Source organism: Arachis ipaensis, chromosome B5, assembly GCF_059453495.1.
Source record: "Arachis ipaensis isolate K30076 ecotype BB chromosome B5, ASM5945349v1, whole genome shotgun sequence".
Classification (NCBI taxonomy): domain Eukaryota; kingdom Viridiplantae; phylum Streptophyta; class Magnoliopsida; order Fabales; family Fabaceae; genus Arachis; species Arachis ipaensis.
Genome location: NC_142440.1, coordinates 147,014,574 through 147,041,689, shown reverse-complemented (window position 1 = coordinate 147,041,689; position 27,116 = coordinate 147,014,574). Strand labels below are relative to the sequence as shown.

General features: G+C 32.4%; 1 protein-coding gene across 1 annotated transcript; it reads right to left on the bottom strand.

Moving 5' to 3' along the window:
• Positions 1–608: 608 nt before the first annotated feature.
• Positions 609–3,045, bottom strand: LOC107644354 (uncharacterized). Its single transcript, XM_088487076.1, has 6 exons — positions 2,970–3,045; positions 2,100–2,141; positions 1,946–1,991; positions 1,663–1,721; positions 1,325–1,407; positions 609–743 (listed from the first exon to the last, which is right to left on the bottom strand). The coding sequence occupies exons 1-6, from the start codon at positions 3,043–3,045 to the stop codon at positions 609–611; spliced, it is 441 nt and encodes a 146-aa protein (XP_088343202.1).
• Between the last annotated feature and the right edge of the window lie 24,071 nt (positions 3,046–27,116).

The following is a 27,116-nucleotide window of genomic DNA, read 5'->3' as shown; positions in this document are numbered from 1 at the left end:
CCGACGGATACGGGGTCCCCGTTACTCGTTGCGGGGACGGGACGGGGGCGGAGAGCATGTCCCCGCTTCCATGGAGACCCGTTGTCATCCCTACTAGAACTTTTGAATTTTTAAACTTTTTAAAAATGAACCTATTGAAGTGAATATTATGCTCAATCTTCACTACAAGAGACATGCCGAATAGCGGCGATTTTTTTAGGGATTTGCGACGGTTAAAAATCGCCGCGAAATGAAATTCCAGCGGTTCCACATGCGTTGCCTATTAGGGGGTGGAGATTTGATTTTGCGACGGTTCTGGAAAACCGCTGGCACAACCGCTGCAAATCATATCATTGATTTTGCGGCGGTTTCAAAACCGTCGCTATTTTGATCAGTGAATTTAAAAAAAATTACAGCGGTTTTAAAACCGCCGCAAATTTATGTGAATTTAAAAAAAAATGCGATAGTTTTAATCCGGCGCAATTTCATACATGAGCTTAAAAAAAAAGACCAATTATAGGTGATATTATTTGAAAAGGGTGTGGATTCTAATTGTAAAAACTTTTCAAGAGCCATATTTTTTTGTTTATAAATAAAAAATACTTAATCAATTAAATGTAGAACTACAGCTACCAACACATACAAAGCAAATGTAAATGGCTTGCCAGCATAACCTTTCCTTTAGGTTCTTCAAGAACAAATTCAGCATACAAATCCTTTAGAGCAATCATGACTATAGTTATCAATGGCCCCTTAATAGCTCCCTGAAAAATAACACACTCCTTCAATCAATCTAACAAAGTCATGGAATACAAGAAAAGTCTATCTATACAAGTTAACATATAGATTAAACCAAACATGATCGGAATGATGCCTTCAGAACTTTCAAAAGTTAGAATCTCTTGGGAATTCGGCATTTTGTACCAAAAATTATTAGCAAGTCGATACATCCCATTGCCTCTCCAAAAATCAAAATTAAAAGAAAAAAAGAGTAATGATATACCCTTCTAATCGCCTTCCTAAATATCCTCCCAATTCCTAAATAAGGTTTAAAAAGAAAAAAAACCAATATGCCAAAATTAAAAAAAAAGCAACCACATTTGTTTAATCATGGTTACATGAACTATTCATTGGGTAAAATAGTTAAATACTTGTTAAATTAAACCTTGATAGATAAATGTCAGATACTTACCTAGCAGGAGTCATAACAGGAATTTGCTCAAGATTGGATACTCTTCTAAAAACCAAAAGTATAAGAAATAGAGAATTATACAAGATGATTCAAAAAAAGAATTTTATATTGCACTGAAACTTAGAGAGAAAGAAAAGATAAACATGAACTCACTGTCCCATGGACAAAGTAGGAGGTTGCACTGTAGAGGATGGCACTGAAGTGGCAGTCAAAGATCTTGCAGGTTGAGCTATTGTCTAAACAATTATGTCATAGGAGATTGAAAATAACACAATTAAATAAATAATAGCGTAATTATAATGATATACTAAATAAGAGAGGAATCAAACTATGGAATGTTATTATGTAGTTGAGATTTTCAACAAAAAGATGCCTAAATATCCAATCTTTGTTGGATTAAACAGATTATTATTAACATATACACTTCAGAGACAAGACATGCATTGAGGGGAGTACATGAAACAAAAGAGAAATGTAGACCTTGTATTCACCTGGTTTGAGAAAGTAGATGAAGCAACTAAGGCTCCCTATAGCTAGCCCACTTAAGAATCTAAAGAGTAGTGTATAATAGAAAATAATAAGTTAATAAGAAAATACCATCCATGAGATTAATAGGATAAAATATGCTACTTTTCTGTTCATATATTTGATATCTGACCAATATTCTTGCAATATAAAAGTGGATTCTACTAACTCTATTCAACCACACAGTGAAGTAAATTCTTTATCGCCAAATAGAAAAGGTAAAAATGGATACCAAGATCAGATACTCACCTAGCAGGAGTCATAACAGGAATTTGCTCAGGATTGGATACTCCTTTGAAAACCAAAAGTACAAGAAATAAAGAATTATACAAGATAATTCAAAAAAAGGATTTTACATTGCACTGAAACTTGGAAAGAAAAGAAAGATAAACATGAACTCACTGTCCCATGGACAAAGTAGGAGGTTGCAATGTAGAGGATGGCACTGGAATGGCAGTCAAAGAACTTGCAGGTTAGGTTACTGCCTAAACAATTATGTCACAGGAGATTGAAAATAACACAATTAAATAAATAATAGTGTAATTATAATGATATACTAAATAAGAGAGGAATCAAACTATGAAATGTTATTATATAGTTGAGATTTTCAACAAAAAGATGCCTAAATATCCAATCTTTGTTGGATTAAACAGATTATTATTAACATATACACTTCAGAGACAAGACATGCATTGAGGGAAGTACATGAAACAAAAGATAAATGTAGACCTTGTACTCACCTAGTTTGAGAACTGAGGCTCCCTAGCCCACTTAAGAATCTAAAGAGTAGTGTATAATAGAAAATAATAAGTCAATAAAAAAATGCCATCCATGAGATTAACAGGATAAAACATGCTACTTTTCTATTCATATATTTGATATCTGACCAATATTCTTGCAATATAGAAGTGGATTCTACTAACTCTATTCAACCACACAGTGAAGTAAATTCTTTATCACCAAATAGAAAAAGTAAAAATGGATACCAAGATCAGATTGCATAGTAACAGAATTTTTCATGAGACTCAAGCTGAAGAAATTATGCAAAAAGACAGAGTTGAAGAAAGGCTGAGAATATTATCAGTCACTAAATTGGGAAAAAATTTCATCAAATTAGGGTTCGAATAAAAAAAGCAAACAAATTGAAAACAAGCAAAATTAAAATAAATTGGTGCAAAGATATTCGAGCAACAAGTAAAATAATTAAATTGAAACAAATGTACGAAGACAAAAGATGAAATTGGAACAACAGAAAAAAGGAGAAAAAGCAAACCAGGACGGTTGGGAAACCACACGACGACACCAGGACGTTCACAGCGGAAGAACGAACAACAGACGTGTCTCTCCATCTTTCTTTCGCGCGCGGGAGCTATGCGGGAGCTTGAGCAGATCCGTGACGAGGAAGGATGTAGTGGCTGCAGCTGATGAACGAAAGGTATACGGCGGCAAAGATCTTGAAACTGATGATTGGCGCCTTTGTGCCCCTTTTAGTTTGCCTGAAAACGAAGATTAATGGCTCTTACTTCACCCAATTTCGACTATGAAATAAATCTCAAATATGTTATCTGCGACAGTTGATACACAGAACCGCCCTTATTTTGAGCAGTCCTTGACGGAAACAAATAAGGCATCAAGAACCGCAGCTACTCAATGAACTTGTGGCCGTTCCCAAGAAACGCTGGTAATTTTTCACTACAATTGCCCGTTTCTCTTGTAGTGCTTGAGGTGTAAAGATTCAAGTTAAACCTTGAATCTTGAATTTAACAAGAAGAAGAAATTGTAGTATGCGCAATAGATTAGCAAAATTAGGGTAGAACCATGTAAAGAAGAGTTTCTTGAAGAGGAAGTAATTCTCATATTTCAGGGTTATAATTATTATCATTGACACGATATAGATTATTAACACATGCTTATATACACATCTCAATCTATCCTTGTTGACTGATTCAACTTTCTAATAGCTCAACATCATCACTTAACTAGCTATATAATAACAAATCATATAACTAACTAATTAACTGCTATGACCTTTATTTCCACTCTCAAACTTAGAAGGGAATTTTGATCCATACTTTTTTTGTGTCTAAACTTGATGAATAGTGTTAAAGATAATGCTTTTGTTACCAGATCAGCTACTTGATCAGTAGTGCAACAACGTATAATTATTTGGCATTCACCATGTCTCTTAAGAAAGATGGTGAAATTCCAAGCTTAAAAAATAATTGAGCTTACCAAGATTTTTTTCAAAAAAAATATTTTGTTTAATTCACCAATTAAAATTTCTATTTTTGATGAATTATTCCATGCATGTCACCCCAATATCATTAATATAAAAAAAAAGTAGAGATTGAGTTATGTCTAATCAATAGAGAGACATCAGATTTTTTGCTATAGAATCAAAACGATTACAATGTTCTTATAAGCAGACCCCAGCTTTAAAAAAAAAAGTTAATAGTAATAAGTATTAAGTATGATTTAATTTTAAAAAAAAATATTTAGTATTTAATTTAGTATAAAGTAAAAGTTAAGTCCAATCTAAATATTAATCATTTTTAATATCTAAAAAATAAATAACAATATTAAAAAATTTTGAAAAATATATTATTACAAATATTTTTTAATTAAATAACATTTTTTAAATCTCATAAAGTAGATTTTTTTCTTCTTGTGATCGTCTTTCTTGATTCATTTGGTATTAATTCTCTCTGTTTCAACTGCTACAACAGAGAGATTTTTTTCAGCTATGAATATTGTGAAGAATAACTCAGAAACAAAATGAAAAATGAATTTTTTGCTAATTGTCTTCTAATTATATTGAAAAAAAATTGCTTAAAAATTTGACACAAATTCTATTATCGATGAATTTTATGATAAAAAGAATTAACTACTTCGTTAGTAAAAAGTACACACATATTTTTTGTACTTTAAAATATATTCTCTATCGATATATTTTTGTAATACATCTTACATTATATAATTTTTTTTATAATTTTTTAATATTATATATATATTATTGGCCCTTGTGATAATATTTCTGCATCCGTACCTACTTATAAGAGTTTAAAATAGGTTTTGGGAATTTGCTTTTGTCCATATGAAGCCTTCCTCAACCTACAAACCTGATTCATATTTCCATTATTATATCTTGGGGCCAACTCATAAGGACCTATTCTTCTAAATTTTCATTTAAAAAAGCGTTGTCCAAATCAAATTGCCTTAAAAATCCATCTAAGATAAATGGTTATAATGAAGACTATTCTAATAGTTGTTGGCCTTATAATAGGTGAAGGTATCAGACTTAAATTGAGAATAAAAAAAACTTTAGAATCAGAAAAAAAGATAACAAAAAAAAGTGTGAAAGAAGAGTAAATTTCATTATATAATTTGTTGCTTTACATTTATTACATCTCTCACTATTTATAGACATTGCTACACTCTTACTTTACGTGAAATCAGTTACACTAGCACATACTGACCGTTTAATCATTTCTAACAAACTCTGTTGAGTTAGCTTCCAGATCCTTTTTTTCTTTTGGGGCATGCATGTTTTGTATGGGTATAACTTCTACTTACTTTTTCGCACACTTTACTGTCATATCCATCTCAAAGTACTTCGATTTGGAATAAAGAATTGGGTTAGCAGCAAAAAGAACATCGCTCAAATTGTCACAATACACCATAGGAGGCTCAACAAGTGGAGCACACAATTAAATTAGCAAATTCTTTATCCATACAAGTTCAGTAACTAGATCAGCCATACTATGATACTTTGTCTTCGTACTCGAGCGTGTCACTATAGATTGCTTCTTCACTATAAGAAAGACGCTGAATACCGTTAGATTTAATGTCAAAAGTTAACGACATTTGTGATCATGGGGTGAGAATTCAGAGGTAGAACTCGAGTGGTAGAGTGAGAAGGTTGTGGTTGATTAGGAAGGACAATATCAAAGTCTGAAATTGGTATTGGTATAGATAAAAGAGGAAGGGCAAGCGGTTGTATTGTAGAATTTGAAGAAGAAAAAGATTGAGACACAGAGAGAGTAGGAGGCACTATTGAGACAAGTTTAGGAACTACAGGTATAGAATGAATTTGAGAAGAAGCAGGTTGTAGTGGTACAGGATTAGCTAGTTGGTATTTAGTTGGTAAAACTCTGAAGCCTTATCTTTGAATGAAAAATTTGTTTCTGAAAACACTACATTTCGTGCGATCACAACTTTACCCGACTCATGAGATATTTATATCCTTTGTGTCTTGATTTTTGAACTATACCCAATGAAAACACATGGAGATGACCTGAAGTCTATTTTATGCTGATTGTATGGCTTTAAACGTGTAAAACCCAAAATTTTTGAAAAATCTTATTATGAGTTAATTTTAAATCATTTATTTATTAATAGCTTTAATTTTAGAAATTATTTTATTAAAGATAAATAAAGCAAGTTTTGACAAATTAAATTTAAAATAAATTAAGGTTTTAATTCAACTTTATAATTATTGAGTATTTTCTTATTTACAAATGAAAGTTTTAGAAATTCAAAAATAATGAAGTTTGACTATTTAAAATTTGAATCTTTATCTAATTTTATAATTATCGAATTATTCTCTATATTTAAATTATAAAGTTTAGTAGTTGTAAAATAATAAGATTTTTATATGATTTGATTTACATAATTGATATTTTTGTAATTTAATGCTTTAAATTTTATAAATGAAGAAAATTAATTATATTATCTTATATTTTAAATTAAATTACTTTATTGAAATCCAATTAGTAAATTGATACAACAAAAAATATTTTAAAACAATAATGCTCTACATCCATGTAAAAAATGCATCCAAGTTATCCAAGCAATATTGGCCAGACGCGCTTCCCCCCTCCCCTCACTCATTTGTCATACACGCGCTATATATAACGTGTTGCAACCTAAAGCTTTGCTCAACGTAAACCTTCTGTTGCAACGTAAACCTTCTGCTCTGCTTGCATTTTCTTCTTCTTCTTCTTCTTCTTCTTCTTCTTCTTCTTCTTCTTCTTCTTCTTCTTCTTCTTCTTCTTCTCTGCTCGCATTCTTCCTTATTGATCTGCATTGCCTTCGTTGTTCTCCTCTAGTCGCGTTCATCTTCTTATTTTCTTCTTTCGATCTAGTTACGTTGCATTTATCTTCATCATATTCTTCTTCATTTTCTTCTTTGATCTGTACTTCTGAATCGAAACAATGAATGATTCAACTTCAAATCAGTTGACTGAGAGTAATTTGGATTATTCTTCTGAAATGAATCAAACTGATAAAGTTTGGATTATTCAATTTTGAATCAAATTGAATGGAATGTAATTGATAATTTGAATTGAATTGATAATCTGTAAATTGTAGGCAGAGCTGTTTGAATTTGATTTTATATAATGGATAATGTTTCGTTCACTCACTACTATACAATTGTTTCACCATGAGTACGTGTTTGGTTTATTGTGCAGAAATTTGTTTAAATTTGATTTTATATAATGTATTATGTTTCGTTTACTCGGTACTATACAATTGTTTCACCATGAGTACGTGTTCGGTTCATTCTGCAGAAAGTTGTTTGAATTTGATTTTATATAATGGATTATGTAACACCCTAATATTCAAATCCTTATGCTCGAGTCATAAGTCAATGATATTACGGTGGTACAACTCTCAGGTGGATTGTTAATATATAAATATAAGTATAATTGAAAGGAGTATTAATCGAGAAGCCTGAAAAGAGTAAAAATAAAATCACGAAGTCGTATCACTCATGCATCGACAACTAAAAGTTAAAGCTTGAAGTTGAAAAGTGACATACATATAAAGGTATGAAGGAGAGTAAGAGAAAGACAGTATATAGATATATAACATAAGTAAATAGCCACTAGTCGCGACCCGCGAAGTTTAGGCCGGCTAGGGTACAGTATGAAAGTAATTGACAACAGTATCTCCTAATCTCTCCCAAAAGAAACATAAAAGCCTGTATAGGCAAGTCCAGAAGAGTTCAATATGTAATAAAGCTTTTCAAATAAAGGTGGAGAGATTCTAAGCAAAATATAAAGTAGAGAATATAAAGATCTTCGCCATCTCTCAGATGAACCACAACTCACTTCTGAGCACCTGAACCTGTATCTAAAAAACAAGAGATATATACGAAATGAGAACCCCCGACCCATGGGTTCCCAGTACGGTAAAAGTGCCAAATAAATACAATGCATTGCAATAAAAAACTCACTAACCATCCTAAACTTCCTTTCACCAATATTCACCCTATGTTCTCGCTAATCCATAAACAGGCAACTATCATAAGAGAATGCTAAATCTAAATCATATCTTTCATGCTTCTCAACTCTCTCTAACTCTCCAACGAATCAGAGTCAGAGTCATAAACAAAACCATCACCAGTTATTCTGTCTCAGCAATTCTATATCGTTGTCTCATATCCTCACCTGGAGCAAGTGAAATCACTTCACTGCGTCTACCTAGGGAGCTCAAATTATCTCATTCAATAATCATCATCATTATTCAATTACATCATCAAATCATCTCATCCAGAACAGCCCTCAGTGTCCACCAACACCAGTATGAGGGACCTCTCAGTTGTACAAATACAAGCAATACAAACAAGTAATACACAATTAAAGTACAAGTAGAACAAGTAGCACATAATCAGGTAACATAGCATATATGATATAGCAATCCAAAACAAATATGCAAACCCAAACAATTCAAACATATGCAAATGATGTATGCCTGCCCTATGACTGATGAGTCTCATCTATCGGTTATAAAGCCAACCCGACAAGTCCTGGTAGCTAACCATTGGACTGTCCCTCTGTCGTGCATCCCCAACTCGAGTCATTCTCGATCATAAACATGATTATAATCATACAACACCCACACTGGTATTTTTCCATGGGGGCGAGCTCATCCGGAACTTTCACAGTGTCCGCCCACACTTACGACATAGGGTCAGCAGAGTATCGAGTCTCAATCTAGAGCACGTGTTGGCTAGTCACTGCTTTCATCTGGGAAAACTCATATCTCAGATAATCATTTCACATTCATTCATAACATTCCATAATCATTCATTATGACCATATCGTCATTTATACATCATATGATTGCATATTTTATACATCACTCATCATAACTCGGGCAAGTGGGGCGAAACCACAACCCTTGTGTCCATCCGGGGAGCCTCTATACTAACCAACCTGGAGCAAGTGGGGCGCAACCACAATCCTTGCATCTACCCAGGAGGTACATTCTCATATGCCCAGGAGAAACCAAGGAGGGGATCCTAACCTCCCACCATCTCGTTGGGGGTGATTTTACAATACCAGGAGGAACAAGGAAGGGGATCCTCACCTTCCTCCATCTCTCTGGGGTCGCACTTCCGAAAAAGAGAGCTCAAGATAAAACAATCATTCAAAGCCATATTTTTATTTCCAGCCATAAATTAATATTTAACATAGCCATCCGGCTCATGACATAACCCATAACTAGCCAATAATCATTATCAAATACAGCCCTTTGGCTCACGGCGTACACCGCACTTCCATCATCACCCTCAGCAACTCATAAAGTCATCATAATTATAATTCATCATTAATTCTCCCCTTACTTTGTCCACAAGTTACCACATCTCCTAGTCTCTTCCCATCGCTAGGCATACTATAAGTATTAAGGACATAAAGGGTGAGGATGGAGACTTATAAATCTGAAATTTGGCTTGAAAACTCAAAATCAGCTTTGGGGTGAAAATGGGTCACGCATGCGCGTCTCCCATGCGCACACGTGGAAACTAGGAAAGTTATAGTGATGCGTACGCGTCGGATGGGAGAAAAGTAAAATGACGCCTGCGCGTCAGCCATGCGTACGCGTGGGTGCGGTTTGTGCCCCACGCACAAAACCAGCACAATACTCGCACAACTCTCGGGAACTTTGGCTGGGCACTTGAATCAGTACATCGATGCGTACATGTCGGCCAGGCGCACGCGTGGGGAGTGAAAATTTGAAAGTGACGCGTGTGCGTCGGCCACGCGTACGCGTGGGAGTACGATCTGTCAAAAATTTTACTAAATTAGCAGAACTACATTTTTAAACTCCAAACTTCCAACACACATAACTTCTCCTCAAAATTTCTTTTTCAACCATTTTTGAACCATTAGAAAGATCGTTGAATAAACTTTCATAAAACTCCAATTTTGAAGAATTTCAAACTCCGTGGACCGAGTTACGGATTACCAAAGTTGGTCAAAAATCAATTTTTACCCCAAAAATAGAAATCACCAATTTTTCTAATGTTCGCAAGCCGAATTCATTTCCACTCATCCAAATGACCACAACCCAACCACATTCACATAATTACACTCAACCAAACCAAACCTACCTCCTCTACACAATTTCACCCAAAACTATAAAATTCCACACCTCAATTCCTCAAACCTTATTATTCAATAACCAAACCAATTATTCACACATTCAATATCTAAAATCTATCCAATCTCTTATATCATCACACAATACACATATCAACTTATCTTCCTTACCTCTTTCCGGCCTCTGGCCCAAAATTCACGGCCACTGACCCAAATTCACAATTTAAATGCATTTTCCACAAACCAATATTCATTATCCAATTCATCAAATCTTCAACACACCAAACATACAATTTCACACAATTTTCAACCCAATCATTAATTCATATTACATATCAACTATGCATATTAGTACCAACCATTTATACAATCCAAACTTAATCCTAGGGGCATCTAGCCTAGGAATTCTCATCACATCACATGGTACTTAAATGAAACTTAAACCGTACCTCTTGTAGCCAAAATAATTGAGCTTCTTCTTGGAAGTCTCCACCAACTCTTAGCTCCAAGCCTCACCAAAGCTCCTCAAGCAACACCAACCTCCCAATTGTGCACCAAAATCACCAAATACACTAACATAACCAATTTCACATATATATATTAACCTAGGGTTCATGAAAATGATAAATCACAAGGATTGAAGGGTTTCTTACCTTAACCCACGAAATTTTGTGATGAATATCACCAATGGCTCATAATAGAGCACTCCTAAACAACCAAAATCACAAGATTTCCTCAAAACCCAAGCCAAATTCGAAATACCAGGGGAAAAACAAAACTGGGCAGAGGAGAGTTAAATACTTACCACAAAACTTAGATATACTCGAAGAGGAGGAGAAGAGCGACGTGTGGCCACAAACGGCTCGTCAATCGGAGCTCCGTAGCTCAAGTTATGGTGATTTGAAAATCAAAGAGAGTTAGGGTTTCTCTCTTCTCTCTTCACCACCGAACCTCCTTCTCAAAATGGGGGAAAATGATTTGTTTTATGCTGAAATGAGTCCTTATATAGTGTGGGCTTGGATCCACTTAGGCCCGGTTCATTTGGTTTAGTCTGTTGGCCCAATTTTGGGCCAAAACTTTTAAGATTAGCGCTCTAAATCGTATTTTAAATATTTCTATCTGTCCTAATTATAAATCCTAATTTTTTAGCCTTGTTTACCTATAATTTATTTTCTCAGCTGCAGTACCAGACAGATCTCAGTCGGTACTGTCAGTCAAGATTTCAGTGCGCATTTTTACGCAAAAAACTATATTTTCCGACTCAGAAAAATCCACTGAGTCCAAATATCATATTTAAATTATTAAATTCCGATTGCTAGATTTTCTACCCATGTTCGCTCCTGTTTAATTTATTATTTAATTAATTACGGTTTGACCGGATTTTACAAATTATGTTTCGTTCACTTAGTACTATACAATTGTTTCACCATAAGTACGTGTTTGATTCACTATGCAGAAAGCTAATTGAATTTGAATTTATATAATGAATTATATTTCGTTCACTCAGTACGATACAATTATTTCACTAGGAGTACGTATTCGGTTCATTATGCAGAAAGCTGTTCGAATTTGATTTTATATAATGGATTTTGTTTCATTCACTCAGTACTATACAATTATTTTACCATGAGTACGTGTTCAGTTTATTATGCAGAAAGATGTTCGAATTTGAATTTATATAATGGATAATGTTCCATTCATTTAGTACTATACAATTGTTTTACCATAATAACATGTTCGGTTCATTTCTGTTCTACACAATTCAAAACTCTTCCTCCTCATCTTCTACTGCTTCTTCACCAGAGAGAGAAGGAGAAAAAGACAAAAAACAGCAACAGCAACAACAAAAGAATGACGATAAGGAGAAAACACGAGAAGAAGAAGGAATGCGAAAAAGAAAGAGGAGAATGAGTAGGAGGAGGATCGCAAAGAAAAAGAAGGTAAAGAAGAAGAAGACGCTTCGTGCGTAAACGAGCATGAGAAGAAGAAGAAGAAGAAGAAGAAGAAGAAGCGTTGGGCAAGAGCAGTTTTGTGTGTGTTGGGCACGTGTATTTCATATTTCATTTAATGGTATTGGGTTTTTTTAGTGTTGGGCCAACTTGGATGAACTTGGATACAAAATTACATGGATGTGTAGCATGATTGATTTAAAAAATAATTTTAAGGATTAAATTAGATTTCAAATTAATACTTTATATCCTAATTTGATTAACAAACCCAAATTAATCTTAAAATCCTCAAATTGAAACCCTAATTTTACCCTAACTCCTACCCACACTCACCATCATTCACCACCACTCACTCACTCACCCCTCCTTTTCCTTCCAAAACGCAACACACATAAACCCCTCACACACACAAACCGAAAATAAAAAGAAAAGAAAGAAAGGAAGGAAGAAGAGAGAATGGGGAAGAGCAGAGGGAAGAAAGGAGGGAAACAGAAATGGAGGAAGAAGAAAAGAAAGAGGGAGTGGCTGTACTCTGTCGATGCCACTGCGCCGCCGCTACCATCCCGTGGAGCTGCCACCGAACTGTTGCCCGTGAGGATCCCCGATCCGTCCACGAGCCATCGTCGCACACCAGAGGAGGAAAGAGGGAGATCGGGCAGAGAGAGACGCGAGGAGGGAGAAAGGATTCGCGCTGCCAGCTATGCCATCACCGCCGCGGGAGGGTTGCTGTCGTCGTGGTAGGCATTGTCGCTGTCGCTGTCAAGCCGTGTCGGAGAGAAGGCGCCACCACCATGCCTCCATCGTCGCTGAAGATGCGGGTTGCATTGCCGCTGCTGCTTGTGAGAGAGAAGTGCGTGAAGCTGTGCTGTCGAGAGGGCTGTTTCTGCCACCATTGGAGCTCCGCTGCTGCTAATGCTATGGCCGCTGCACCTCTGGTCACCGAAAAACTCAATGTGGCTACCAGAACCACCACAGGGACTACCGCTACTTGGTTTAGTCGTTACTCCTTAGTACGGTAAGCGTTTTCATTCCGAAAACCCTTTTAGTCGCTGTTCTGTTATCTTACGCTGAGGTTTTGTGGTGTTAATTGCTATAAGATTGAGTTTCGGTTATTATATGTTGCGATTAGAGTTGCTGTAGTTGCTTCGAAAGTGGTTTGGAGCTGAGGTTGCGAGTGCCACCATTGTAGGCCAAGTGAAAACGGAGTTTTGCCGTGTAATTGAATCGCAAACGAGGTAGAGGCGTTTTCCTTAAACTCATTTTATTTCCGAAAATTGTTATAAATCGATATTGACGCAAAAATATATTTTGGTGATTATGAGAGTCTTATGGATTGAACTGAGTTGCTCTGGATAATTGTGATTGTTTATCTAGTGAAATTATTGACTGTTTGAGAATGTTGAATATTCTGAGTTATTGATTTTATTAAATTAGCAGTTGCCGAATTGGTTTTCTTGAGATTTGGAAAGGTTTCGTTATTGAAAATGAATTGACTTTTGAAAAGATTTAATTTTGAAATTTAGTTAAATTCTGAAAATGATTTGGTATTAGAAAAATTTTTATATTGAAATTTGATTTAAAATAAATTTGAAAAGGATTTGATATTGGAAACAGTTTGATTATTAGAAATGAGTTACTATTTGGAAATGGTTGAGAAGGGTTTGAGAAATATTTGGATGGGACCCGAGAATAGTGGCAGAATCTGAGTTTTAGAGGAGATGCTGCCAAAATTTTTATAAAAATTGGAAAGCTTCGTTTGAATTGATTATTTAGAAAATTTTGGTTTTAAATATTATGTGTTTTAAGTTTGATTTATTTAGAAAAGAATGAATTATCTTTTGTGTTTAAATTATTGATGAACTGAATGTTAGGTGTGATAATGAGGAATGATGAATTTGATATTTCAATGAGATATGAACTGATATGAATTGATGATGAAAATAAATTAAAAGTAAATGAGACTTGTAAAATTGAGACAAATTGTTGACCTTCTGTACGTATGATGTAACCAGGCACTTTAACTCCCCGGGTTCCCCATAAGCATACATATATATATGAATTTAAGCTTTGGGCTTTGTCTCTTCCCATAATTGAGCTTGGGATTTTTTCTATGGATATTGTTGAGCTTGGGATGCGCGTACAGAGGAACTGTCCAATGGTTAGCTACCAGGACATGTCGGATTGGCTGTATAACCGACAGATGAGCTCATTAGCCATAGGACAATTATACATCATATGCATTTGTATGTTTTACTTGGATGTGCATAGTTTTGGTTTGCCTATCTGTTTAACTATGCTTATCTGCTATTTGGCCTACTTGCTGTATTTGTATCCTATCTGTGTTTTTCTTGTTTGTATTGTATGTGTGTGCAATTGAGAGATCCCTTATGCTAGTGGTGGTGAAGCTGAAGGTTGTTTTCCTAATGTGATGATTTGATTGCTGATTTGGTTGAGTTGCTTGAGTTGGGGGCTGTGATTGGTTTCTAATTGAGGTATTAATAAAGTATGAAAAACCAAGCTTGTTCAACATAGACTTAATGAACCTATACTTAGAACAGATTGGTCATTTATACAGTCTAGGAAACTGATTAAGATTTTTCTTATAAGAAAAGAAAGGTTTTAGATTTCTAAAAAATTAAATATTGTTTCTTTAAAAAGGTTTTGGATGGTTAGCCATTGATTTTTAAAGGATTCATAGGACGGACGATAATCACTGCCTTGGAATCAATTCTTCTCTTTAAACATATCTTCTTATAACAATTCTTAAATCCTCTACTAAGAACCCTTTCTAAGATGATATTCTCACTCCCCTACAGAATTTTTTTTAGTGACAAGTTTAGGAAGCTTTGACACGAAGCCGTGATCAAACTACGGAGCTTTATGCATATATATGTTTTCATTCTCTGTATTTGATTTAGTCTTAGATTTTATTTTACCCCTTGTTATTTGTCATTTTAAATTTTAGAGGGGCAGGACCTTTATATTAAGAAGTTTTGGATAAGTCTATGTATTTATTATTATGTGAATATGCATCTATGTGACTATGTGATCTTAAAGTAAAGACTTTTCGCTTTCATAATTAAAGATTTAGTTCATATTCGCGAAGGCTCAATATTAAATAAATATAGTATCAAATTAAAAAATTAAAGGTAAGTAACGCCTGAACTTATAGTACGATAATGAGATGTTAAAAGTAAGGGTGTTACAAAATGAGAGACCAATCACTCTGAAGTTTGCACAATTGAGAAGAGAGCCAAAAACCTTATGGTGTAGAGAGCAATTTTGCAATATTGGAGTAGGCAATGAATTTATATAGTGGTGACTGTAGTGAAAGTATCACTCCAGAATTTTAGAGGCATGCCTGCTTCTACAAGTAATGAAAGACCAATCTCTACCACATGATTATGTTTGTGCTTAACATTCCCATTTTTTTATGAACATGAGGACAAAAAAAAGCGATGAACGATACCTTTATCCTACAAATGCTTAGATAAGCTCAAATACTCAGCAGCATTATCCCTTTGGAATACTTTTAACTTCTTATTGAATTGCAATTCAACCATGCTGTGAAAATAAATAAAAACTTATTTAAGCTGACTTCTTGCACAAATAAGATATAACCATGTATATTTTGTGCACACATCTATAAAATTGACAAAGTGTCTATTTCTAGTGCAATCTTGAATGAGAGATGGTCCCCATATATCACTGTATACAAGCTACAAAGGTTCATTGTACACTTTAGTGAAAGTAGGAAAAGAAAGCTGATGAGATTTTCTAATACAGCATGCATTACATAGCTCTTTATTCATTGGACACTCAACATTACAAGTCCTAAGTACTGATGAGATTTTTTTTTTCGGTGACTAGTACTGATGAGATTATATTGCTATTTGCATGGCCAAAATGTGCATGCCAAAGTAAGAATCTATCATTATTCATTGCTGAGACTAATGCAGTAGAAGAGTTATAAGTAGAAGACACATTATGAAACTTATAAAGTCCTTTATCCACACTTCCTCAAAGAAACAAATCATTCATTCCTTCTGATTTCACAAAGCTGCTGCTAGCATGGAATTCAAAGTATACATCATTATCACAATAAAATTTATACACACTTAACAAGTTTTTAGTTATCTGAGGAACATGTAGTAATTTACTTAGCAAGAAAATTTTAGAGCTCAAATAAGATTTTAAAAATAATTTTTCAACATAATGGATATGCAAACCTGAACCTAATCTATTTCCAACAACAACTTTCTCTGAGCCTTGATATTCTTGATGCTCCATAAGATTCTGATTATTTGAGGTCATTTGATGAGCACTTGAGTAGTTCCACTGTCAGGGTACCAATTTGGGTCTTTAATCTTTACAGGAGTAACTATAACATTGCTCATATTTGCATTGACTTGCTCAGCATGCCTATTGTGGAAACTATTTTCTTCAAATTCTTTGTATTGCTCATCGAACTTGTGCTAGCAATGTAATGCAATATGACCAAACTTCCTACACACTTGGCACTCCACTCGATTACTAAAACCTCCTTTTTCTCGTGACTGAGGCCTGTCATAGTAACCTTCTTTTCCACTATTGACATTGCTACTATAATTTTCTCTGCTAGTTCTTCTTTCAGAAGTACCTCCAAACTTGTTTTCATATCCTCCCCTTTTTTCTCCATTGAACTGTGTGTCTAATCTATGTTCATAACTACTATTTATCATATTGAATGGAGCTTCAAATCTGGTATCATCTTTTCTATCATATCCTCCTCCTCTACCAGTATAAAAAGGCATCCTACCTCCTCTGTTTGTCTTGCCTTTTCTTCCTTGAAAACCTTCTCTATATGATTCTCACTACTAAAAAAATGACTCTCTTTGAAGACTTCTTTGAGCTAAATTAGCATGTATGAATTGGTTTGGCTTCCGAAATCGCTCTAGCATACATTCATGTGCCATTAACATTGTCTCTGGCACTCCAACAGTTATACCTTGTGGACAAGTCAATAGTGAGATTATTAACGGTGCATACTTTTTTGTTAAACCATGGAAACTCGCATTGACATGCATGATCGATTTTCCTATTAGGCTCTCCAACTGAGGCTAAGGCATCAATAGTACTCTTTTTTGCTAGCACATAGTTACTTACCAAAGCACCGATTTGAATGTTGTTTGATCTATTTTTTAGCTGCATCACTTTTGCTTGAATTTGAGAAGCAAAATGATCTTCCAAGCGTTTTCAGATCTCATGCACAAAAATACATCCAACCATTTTTGTGGTAAAAGACTTTGTCATGGAAGCTAGAAGCCAGAATTTCAGCCAAGCATCTTGTCTCTTCCACCTTTTGTATTCTAGATTTATTTTTGCATTTGCTGCTGTTAGGTATTGTAATGACACATTTTCTCTATGATATGATTTAATAGATCATTTTCATCTATAGTAAACTCAGCTTAATCTTTTCACTCCAAATAATTTTCATCATTTAATTTTATTGTTATCGGGGCTAAGGTGAATGAAGTTGTGGATTCTTCACTTGTTGCAACCATAGAAACGATGGAACCTAAGCTCTGATACCATGAAGGTATCAAGCTTAGATTGAGAATAGAAATATTCTAGAACAAGAAAAGAAGAAAGTGAAGAAAAAAACGAGAGTGTGAAAGAAGAGTGAACTTCATTGTATAATTTGTTATTTTACACTTATTACATTTTCACTATTTATGGACATTGCTACAATCTTACTTCATGTGAAGTCTGCTACAATAGCACACACTGGCCCTTTAATCATCTCTAACAAATTCTGCTGAGTCAGCTTCTAGATCCTTCTTTTCTTCTGTGGCATGCACGTCCTGCATGAGTATAGCTTCTTTACTTATTTCTTCGCACACTTCACTATCAATAGGACTATAAACTTATCCATAATCAATACCTTTTTTTGGTAAAAGCCATTAGTTACTAGCCTGACTTTGTATATCATAATTTCACCAAATGAATTTATCTTAATGGCAAAAACTCACTTGCATCTAATTATGAAAGTATTTAGTAGATAATTTTATCATTTTCATGTTTGGCATCTTTATAAAGTGTGAAACTCTACATTCATTATCTTTTTTAGTATGGACATTGAATGGCATGTTGAAAATTTTTGAAAGTGTTATTAATAACATCATAGGTGGTATGCTTAGAGGCAATCAATCCTTAAGGGATGTTATTTTTGGATGTTGACCTTCTTATTGTAGATCAAGATTATGGCTCTAATTCAGTCTTATGTTAGAGTTAGGTTATGACTGATGATGATGGGACTAGAGCTATAGCTAAAGCTGGAGCTGATACTGAGTTTGTCATGTGAGTTCGGAATTCAAGAATTAGAATCATCTTTATTGAATCCAAATTTGGTAATGGTATTTCTATATCAAGCCAACACCAATAAAAAAGTTTAAAAATAAATTTATTAATAGTTTGTGAGGATTTCAAATAAAACCACCAAAAAATTTATTTTTAAGTTAATATTTAATAAAATTTTTAATGAAAGAATCGAATTGAAACTAAAAAATTTTTATATGGAAATATTATTAGAAATGTGCTTAAAGATGGAGTTAAGAGGTGTTATCTACATATGTGGTGGTCCCCTACTTCTCGCACTGTTCGAGAATATTTATTTAATTTTTAAAAATTTTTTGTATGTCATCTCGCACCATACAAAAAAATGCTGCAGAAAAACATTTTTTCATGCATCTCGCTTAGTGCGAGAAAGACTTTCTTTTTTTAAAAAAATTAATAAATCAAACCGTTCACTGTGAGAAGCATTTTTTATTATTTGTTGTCATTATTTGACTAGTATTTAATGATTAAATTTAATTTGATAAAAGTAAACGTAGTTGTATTATTATACTCATATGATTAATTATATTTATTCAATTTAAAAAAATAACTGTTTAAAATCGGTAATTTTAATTTAAATAAACATTCGTATTTTTTAAGATTATTTTAAAATTAATACAAATAGATTTATTTAAACTTTTTAAATTTTAAATAAACGTGCTTGTATTATTTTTTTGAGGGGACCTTTAAATTATGGCCTTTAAATATTTCAACAAAAAATATGGATGTATATAATCATTCAAATTAATAACATTAGAATGTATATGTATAATTAAAAGTCATATTTAAAAGATTATATACATCTATCTCTTTTGTTGAGATACTTAAATATCATATTTGACTGCTGAAGTCCCTTTAAAAAAATAATACGAAAACGTTTATTTAAAATAAGACGAATACATTTATTTAAATTTAAAAATAGTAAGAGTGATTTTATTTATAATTTCTTAATTTATAAATAATATTGATTTTTTTATTTAAAATTATTGATTTTAAACTGTTAATTTTTTAAAATCGAAGAAACATAATTAATCATATGAGTACAATAATACGACTACGTTTATTTTTATCAAATTAAATTAAATCATTAATTTAAATTATGTGAATTAAAAGAAAAAAATAAAAATATACCAATACGATTCAAATTGTATAGAAATAATAGCAAGTTCGTCGTACCAGTGGATAAACTCATTAATTTCAATGAAGTTCGTCGATGTAATGGGCGAACTTCAACAAAATTTACAAGTTCGCCAATGCAAAAGCAAACCAAGAGCGGCTTTTTATATAAGAGGAAGGATGGCATGTCGTTTGCCTGGGGAACGCGTGTCAGTATTCAGTGTCTCGCAGGTCACGGAAGCAGGTGCATCAGTGTCGTGGCGACTCATGGCCATCTCGCCTCCAACGAGAAAACAATGTCAGCAGCTCGTTAGATGCAAGAAGCATAGTTTCCTATACACACGTTCAACACCCCATTGCCTTACTCATATGCATATCACCAATAACGAACCAAGATAATAATAAATAATTTCTGTCGAATTGACTTAAAATACTAAAGTCAGGAGTCATATTAGGATTTTTTTAAATAAATAAAATAAATATTTTATTTACTAAAATAGGTAATTTGTAACGTTTTTATTGAAATCTATCTTTTTATTTCGTTTAAAGTATAAACGAGATAAGACACATCTTAGATTACACGTATCACGTTTATAAACATGTTGTGTAACGTGCCTTATATCTCGTTTACAGTGTAAACGAGATATAAATAATTTTATTTCGTTTAAACTATAAACGAGATAAGGCTGTAACGCGCCTATATAAAGAATTCGTTCACAACGTCTTCACTCTTCATACTCCCCTTCTTCTTCCATTTTCTTCATTTCTTCCTTTTTCGAACCTTTCTCTTGATATTTGTGAGATACTCAGATTTTGACTTTGTAACATACACGGATGTACGGACAAAGATATCAACTGTCTGAATACGACTTGACACATCGCGGGAGCGATCGACTTGGCACATTGTAAATGTGATACATATAACCTGAGATATATCTTATTGTTTACGGTAACACTATAAACGAAATATGCTCAAAGTGAAATTATTTACCATATAAACGAGATAAGTAAAGATAAATTTCCATAAAAACACTACAAATTACTTATTTTAATAAATAACATGTTTTATTTATTTAAAAAAATTCCGTCTTTTTTTTTCTTTCTCCGTTTTGGTAAGGATTGCGTTGTCTTTCATTTGAATGAGTAGGCATATGAATATATGATGGCTCACGTGGATGCGCAGCACAATAGTGTTATCCCTCCAAGAGCGTCCCAAGTCACAAGTCGCACAACATATTTGACATGACATCTAAATAGCCCACCGTTACAATAAATGTTTACTTTCCCTCCTTACTTTAGTAGGGGACAACACTATTATTACTAGTTTACTATTTCCTATTTTATTTCATACATCAAAATCGTTCCTTATATTTATTCTTTCCTTCTTGTTCCTTTCCCCTCTTTTTACTACAAACTAGCATGAATAATGTTAATGTCTTTAAAGAAGAAATCTAGTGAGCTTTAAAAAAAAATACAGAAATTTAGTATAAAGGTGGAAACTACAATTATATTTTTACTGGATGAGTGTGTTCGAAGGTTGATTTGGTTCAATTTTGAGAGAAAATCTAATCAAACTAAAGTATAAATAAGCTTTAATTCCGATTTGGTTGATTATATTTAAAGAATAATCAAATCAAATAGACTTTGAGTCGGTGATTTAATTTTGTAAATTTTTTTTATCAATTATCAAAACTGACTTTTAACTTCATTAAATTGGATCAATCATTGGTAACATTTAATTATTTAAAAATTTATATTAAATTATAGAATCTATGTATATTATGATAATGTTCAAAATTAGCAAATTAAGCAAATTAGAAAAATTACATTTTACATAACTGCATTTATTTTGTTATATTTTGACATGTCTAATTACGGTAATACTAAGAAGAAAAAAATAATTAAAATTTATCTTATTTAATATTTATTAATTATTTTTATTAATTATTATAATAATTAATAAATATTAAATAAGATAAATTTTAATTATTTTTTATTAATTTTTTTTGTTATCAAATATTTTGGTATATTATTATTATCTACTACATATTTGCTTTGTATGTTTTGGTTTAGTTTTGGAAACTGGATGAATTGAAAATCGAAAGAATCAATCTTGTTCAAACATTAGGACCAATTAACTAATTGTGTAACTTCAAAATGTCAAAGCCTTGTTTCTGTTTCGAATTAAAAAAAAAAATTAACAATAAATGCTTCTTTTTTTCTTTACATTGACCCACATCAAAGAGAATAAAAAAATATTGGGTCAAATTAAATTAGCTCGACTAAAATTGAATAAAAATACATATTAAAAATGATAATACAATAATTAATTTAAATTGGTCTAATAATTAGTTTAATAGTCTATTTAAATAAGAGTTGAGAATTTGAATTCTAATTTATATATATAGTAATTTATTAGATAACAAAAACTCTTAAATAGAGCTTAAATTTACGACAGATTAATTTTTAACTTGTCGAACTTAAGAACATCGTAAAAAAACAAAAAATGATGACAATAAAATAAAAAAAGCGCTGGGATAATCTTTGAGTGTTACTTTTAATTTGTCTCCCTGTATTATCTTTAATGTATACTTTTGATTTGGTCAGAATAATCTTACTTCATTATTATCTTTATAAATGATCATTCATACTCTAAAAATAATCAACTAACTCGAATGCTCATAACTTCATTATTATCTTTATAAATGATAATTCAAAACTAATTTTTTAGAGATTTTGAGTTATGAAAAGTAATAGTATTAATGTCTAATAATGCAATTTTTAAAATTAAATTGCGGCTTTCTAAGAAACTATTTAAGAGTTTATAGAGAAGTTAAAAGAAATGACTTTTCTCATAATACTATTACTTTTTACCATATTTTTATAAAATAAGCACTTTTAAAACTAAAAATTTAAATACAAAATAACAAAATAACTTATTTATAAGCTACTTTTAATATAGTCATTTATTATTTAAATTATTTTTTCAAAAGGAGCTTAATTAAATTGTTTATCCAAACTAAATCTTAATGATCTCATTTAACAGAAATAGAAAACATTTAATAAACTGATACAATGTTAACTTAAAATATAAACTAATTTAGGAGACTTGAAATCAAGGTTCTAAAAACCGGTTCGAACCGGCTGGTCGAATCGGTTGAACCGTGAACCGGTGAGGTTTTCGGTTCGGACAGAAGGTATAACCGTCCTTTTTCAAAATTCTTATCGAATTGCCTAACCGGCCAAGAACCGGCCAGTCGAACCGAATCGAGATCCGGCCGGTTTTCAGATTTTCCACCAAAACCTAATCCTCTTCTCCGTCCTTGAGCATTCACTTCACTCACACACAGCTACCCGCAACAACATTTGGCCTTTGAGCTCCTCCGTCACTTTGTCACTTGCTCCGTCCAACCACTGCCGTGCCACCCCGCCGTCGCAACTGTCATCTCCAGCCACTCTCCCCCAAGCCATTCCCCCAATCCTCAGTCCTTCCTCTCTCAACTCTCAACCCTAGGTTACAGTCTCCCCCACCGCCGCAAGGCTCGACTCAATACTAAACAATCGGTGCCTCCGCTTGTATATTCTCCTGGTAGCCCGTCGTCCGTCGCACGTCGTGGGTCATCGTGCTCATTGCTTAGTCGACCGTCGCCCTCACCTTCTCATCACCGGCGTTCTTGCTCCTTTTCCTTCATACTCTGCTCATTGCTCACTTCTCATAGTCTCATACCGAAAGTACGTAATGGTTAGTTTTTTGCCTTTTTTTTTGTTCATTTGTTGTTTAGATTTAGAGATGTCCCTTTCCTCCTTTGCTTGGTAAGATTAGTATGATTTAGTTTATTGATTCAAGATCTTGCTTAGGTTTTTTTTTTTTTTTTATGCTTAATCACTTAGTTGGCCATTTGGTTAAATTGGAGATAATTGTGCAGAACAATGACTGGATGAACGTTGCAGATCTTGTTTTAGTTAGTGGTTCTTTTAATTAGTAGGTTGCAGGTTTAGTTCTTATTTGGTTGTTGGATTGCTATATTAACTTATTTTGTTATACTCTTGATCTTTCTAATTTGTTACTTTGATAAATTGTTGTTCTAGGGGCTGTTCTTGATTTTGTAAACTGTAATTGTTAGATTGTGCTGGTTTTGACATTTTAATAACTTATTAATTTGATAAATTGTATTTGTGGTTTGTTATTTTTGATTTTGATATAGGTGCACAGGAAAGGAACTAGACAAAAGGTTATTCAATGTAATACTGAACACTATTAATAATATGAACAAAGGTAATTCAATGTTCTTCACATCAATTCCTTAGTTCTAAGCTTGATGCAGGTGTCCACAAGGAAGGAACGAGAATCTGTCTTAGATATGCTTCCTTAGATGTTATGTTTTTCTTAGACGAGTTTGTGGAATGTTAAGAAAACCCATAACGAGAAGCTCTGTTCCCCTGCGCTCCAGCTTTGGCTTTAATGATTAGTATGTTGTTACAGTTCTTGTTTTCTTGTTGGTTTGCTATATTTTAAAGCTTTAGTTGTTCTTGTTATTTTGATTTTCAGTTCTAATTGATCTTATTAACTTGTTAATTTGATAAATTAATGTTTTAGTGCTGTTCTTAACTTTCAAATTTTAGATTGTTAAGTTGTTATGTGTTCTTGACCTTTTGATAATTTGTTAATTTTATAAATTGTTCTTGTTATGATTTGCTGTTCTTGATTTGATAAATTGTTCATGTTATTAATGTTGATTTGATAAATTATTCATGTTGTTGATCTTAATTTGCTAAATTGTTCATGATGTTGATCTTAATTAATTGTTCTTGACTTCTTGTTATTAGAAAGAGAATGGAATTGAGGTATAACAATTTACAGGTAGCTATAAATTGAAAAGAGGACACTCACTGGGCAGAGCTCCTTTGTTACTTCATTAAATATTTTTTTAGGTTTCTAATGCAATACCTGAGATTAAGAATTGAATGGAAGATGAGCAATTTGACATGTAATATGAATATGGTGAATAATTGATTGGTTTGTGATTGATTATTTATTTTTTTGTTATTTGACTTTTGTGTTTGTATTTGGATAAGATTATAATAGTGGTTGATGTAATACTTTTAATTTGGATCATATTTAAAAGATTATATTAGTCTATAATTATATTTTTGTGTGTTTATTTATATTTTATTTATTATTTTTTTACAAAACGATTTTTTCGGTTCAACTACGGTCGAACCGGTTGAACCTATGAACCAGTAAACCAGTAGTTAGAACGGTTCGATGACCGGTTCGATTTTCAGAACCTTGCTTGAAATTATTATATGTTGGGAATAAGTAGTATGACCACAATCTAATCAATCACGTGTTAAATAATTTATTATTGTTATTATATTAAAATGTTAATATAATAACGTCCTTGATTAAATTTAGAGATTTATCATGGTGATAGTGATCATAATATTGAGAGATGAATCTTTTATAATTTAATCTAAATTGTTCTTGGTCATATAATTATTGTGATAATAGTATACCCAAAATCCAATCTATCATGATTGGCTCTCGTGCAAGTGGGAGATTGTTGGGAATAAGTAGTATGACTACAATCCAATCAATCACGTGTCAAATAATTTGTTATTGTTATTATATTAAAATGTTAATATAATAACGTCCTTAATTAAATTTAGAGATTTATCATTGTGATAGTGATCACAATATTGAGAGATGAATCTTTTATAATTTAATCTAAATTGTTCTTGGTCATAGAATTATTAAAAAGGACATTAATAATCCGAAAAGATCAATATATATATATATATATATATATATATATAATGGTCTTTATTGGATGAAGATTAATAGATCTCATTTATTAAATTATATATATGGATGGTGCATATAGAGATATGACCATTGAACCGACTCACTTTGAGACTTCCTAATGGTTATAATTACCGTATATTTGTCAATAGAATATTCTCAAGATGAACATAGTAATAGAGTTTCCTTTGACCTGCGACTGTCATAGTAATTAACAATGTATTTATTATACTTTGATTCCGGACACCTAATATCCTAGGGTGCTAGTTAAATGGATATTGGGTATGATTTAAATACTTGTAGAATTAATGATTAGTCAATAAGGAATCCATCAACTCTCGGTGAAGAGTTTGAGCTCTATGATTATAATGACTGAGATAAATAAAACCTTGGCCAAGGGGATTGAATGAATGAATAAATGAGTTTCTTAAGTCATTCACAGAATCACAATTCATTATAATAATGGTAACAAGTTAGAGTTTGACAATTAAACCATATTCTAAGGATTACCAAGAGCTGAAAAGATGGAAGGAATTATACTTTATTCTTCTCAAGTTCTTAGTAAAAATATATTACTTCATACTATCGGGTCGTTAAGGAGTGTTGCTAGACGCTAACCTTGATTAGTAAATTTAGTATGACTAATTTACTACCCGCTTAGTATTGACTATTGAACCTATGTGGTCACACACTAACGAGTGTTCTAACATTTGCTGTAGAATTATTTAATTATCATTTTGATTTGATCAAATAAATAATTATATTAATTCAAATGGAATATATATTATATTCTTTGCTAGTACCAAGAATATAATAATAGTATGATAATTGAGAATATTATATGAGATTTGAAAATAACTAATTATTCTATTTCTAAACTTGTATTCTAAATTTGGATGAGATCCTAACTGATTCTTTTTCAAATTGAGTTATGATAATATTTATAAATTTGAAAAATTCAAGTTTAAAATAACAAGATATGATTTGAATTTGAATTGAGATTCAAATTTGAAATCAGTAACAAATCTCATACTATATATATGTATGCCAATAGTAGAGGAAAGATAAGAATGAAATGAGAATAAAATATAAGAGTTTTATTCATTTACCTTTACACACATAAATGTATGTGAGCCTCATTCTTGGAGAAGAATTTTATGGCGTGCAAAGAGTTGCAAGAGATTTCTCAATTTAGATCAGATGTCCATTGGTCAAGGAGTTGACAGCAAATGTTGATCTTGGTGTGGATACGCATAGTGTCTTCGTACCATCGAAGGAGAAAGTAATTTTTACTAAAACGTCTAAAGGTATTTAGATCTGATCTATATATTATTGGAAGAAAGTTTAAGCACAAAATAGATCTTTAAGATTACCTTTTTTTTTGCTGCGTATTATGAACACATGGTAATCCTTTATTATATACTGTAATTTTTAATTCTGAGTTTTATAACAGAAAAATTAAATGAATATATAGAAATAAAAATGAAATCAACAGTGATATATAAAAATATGGACAAATTATTAAAATAAAATGGTTATAAATCTATATTACCAGATTGCAATTTTTTCAAACTGTGGACGTAATTGTAACTATTGTCTATGCTTAACTTTCTATTAAAAAAAAATTGTGATTTAACTCAAGACGGGGAAATTTATGCTCCCGGAACTTAAAGTGTTAAGTTTATGTTGATATATATTTTTATATTTTTATCTTTTCCCTTTTGTCTTTCTTGATTAAGCAAAATATGGACACCACAAAAATGTAAGTAATTCCATTGTTCTAGAGTTTT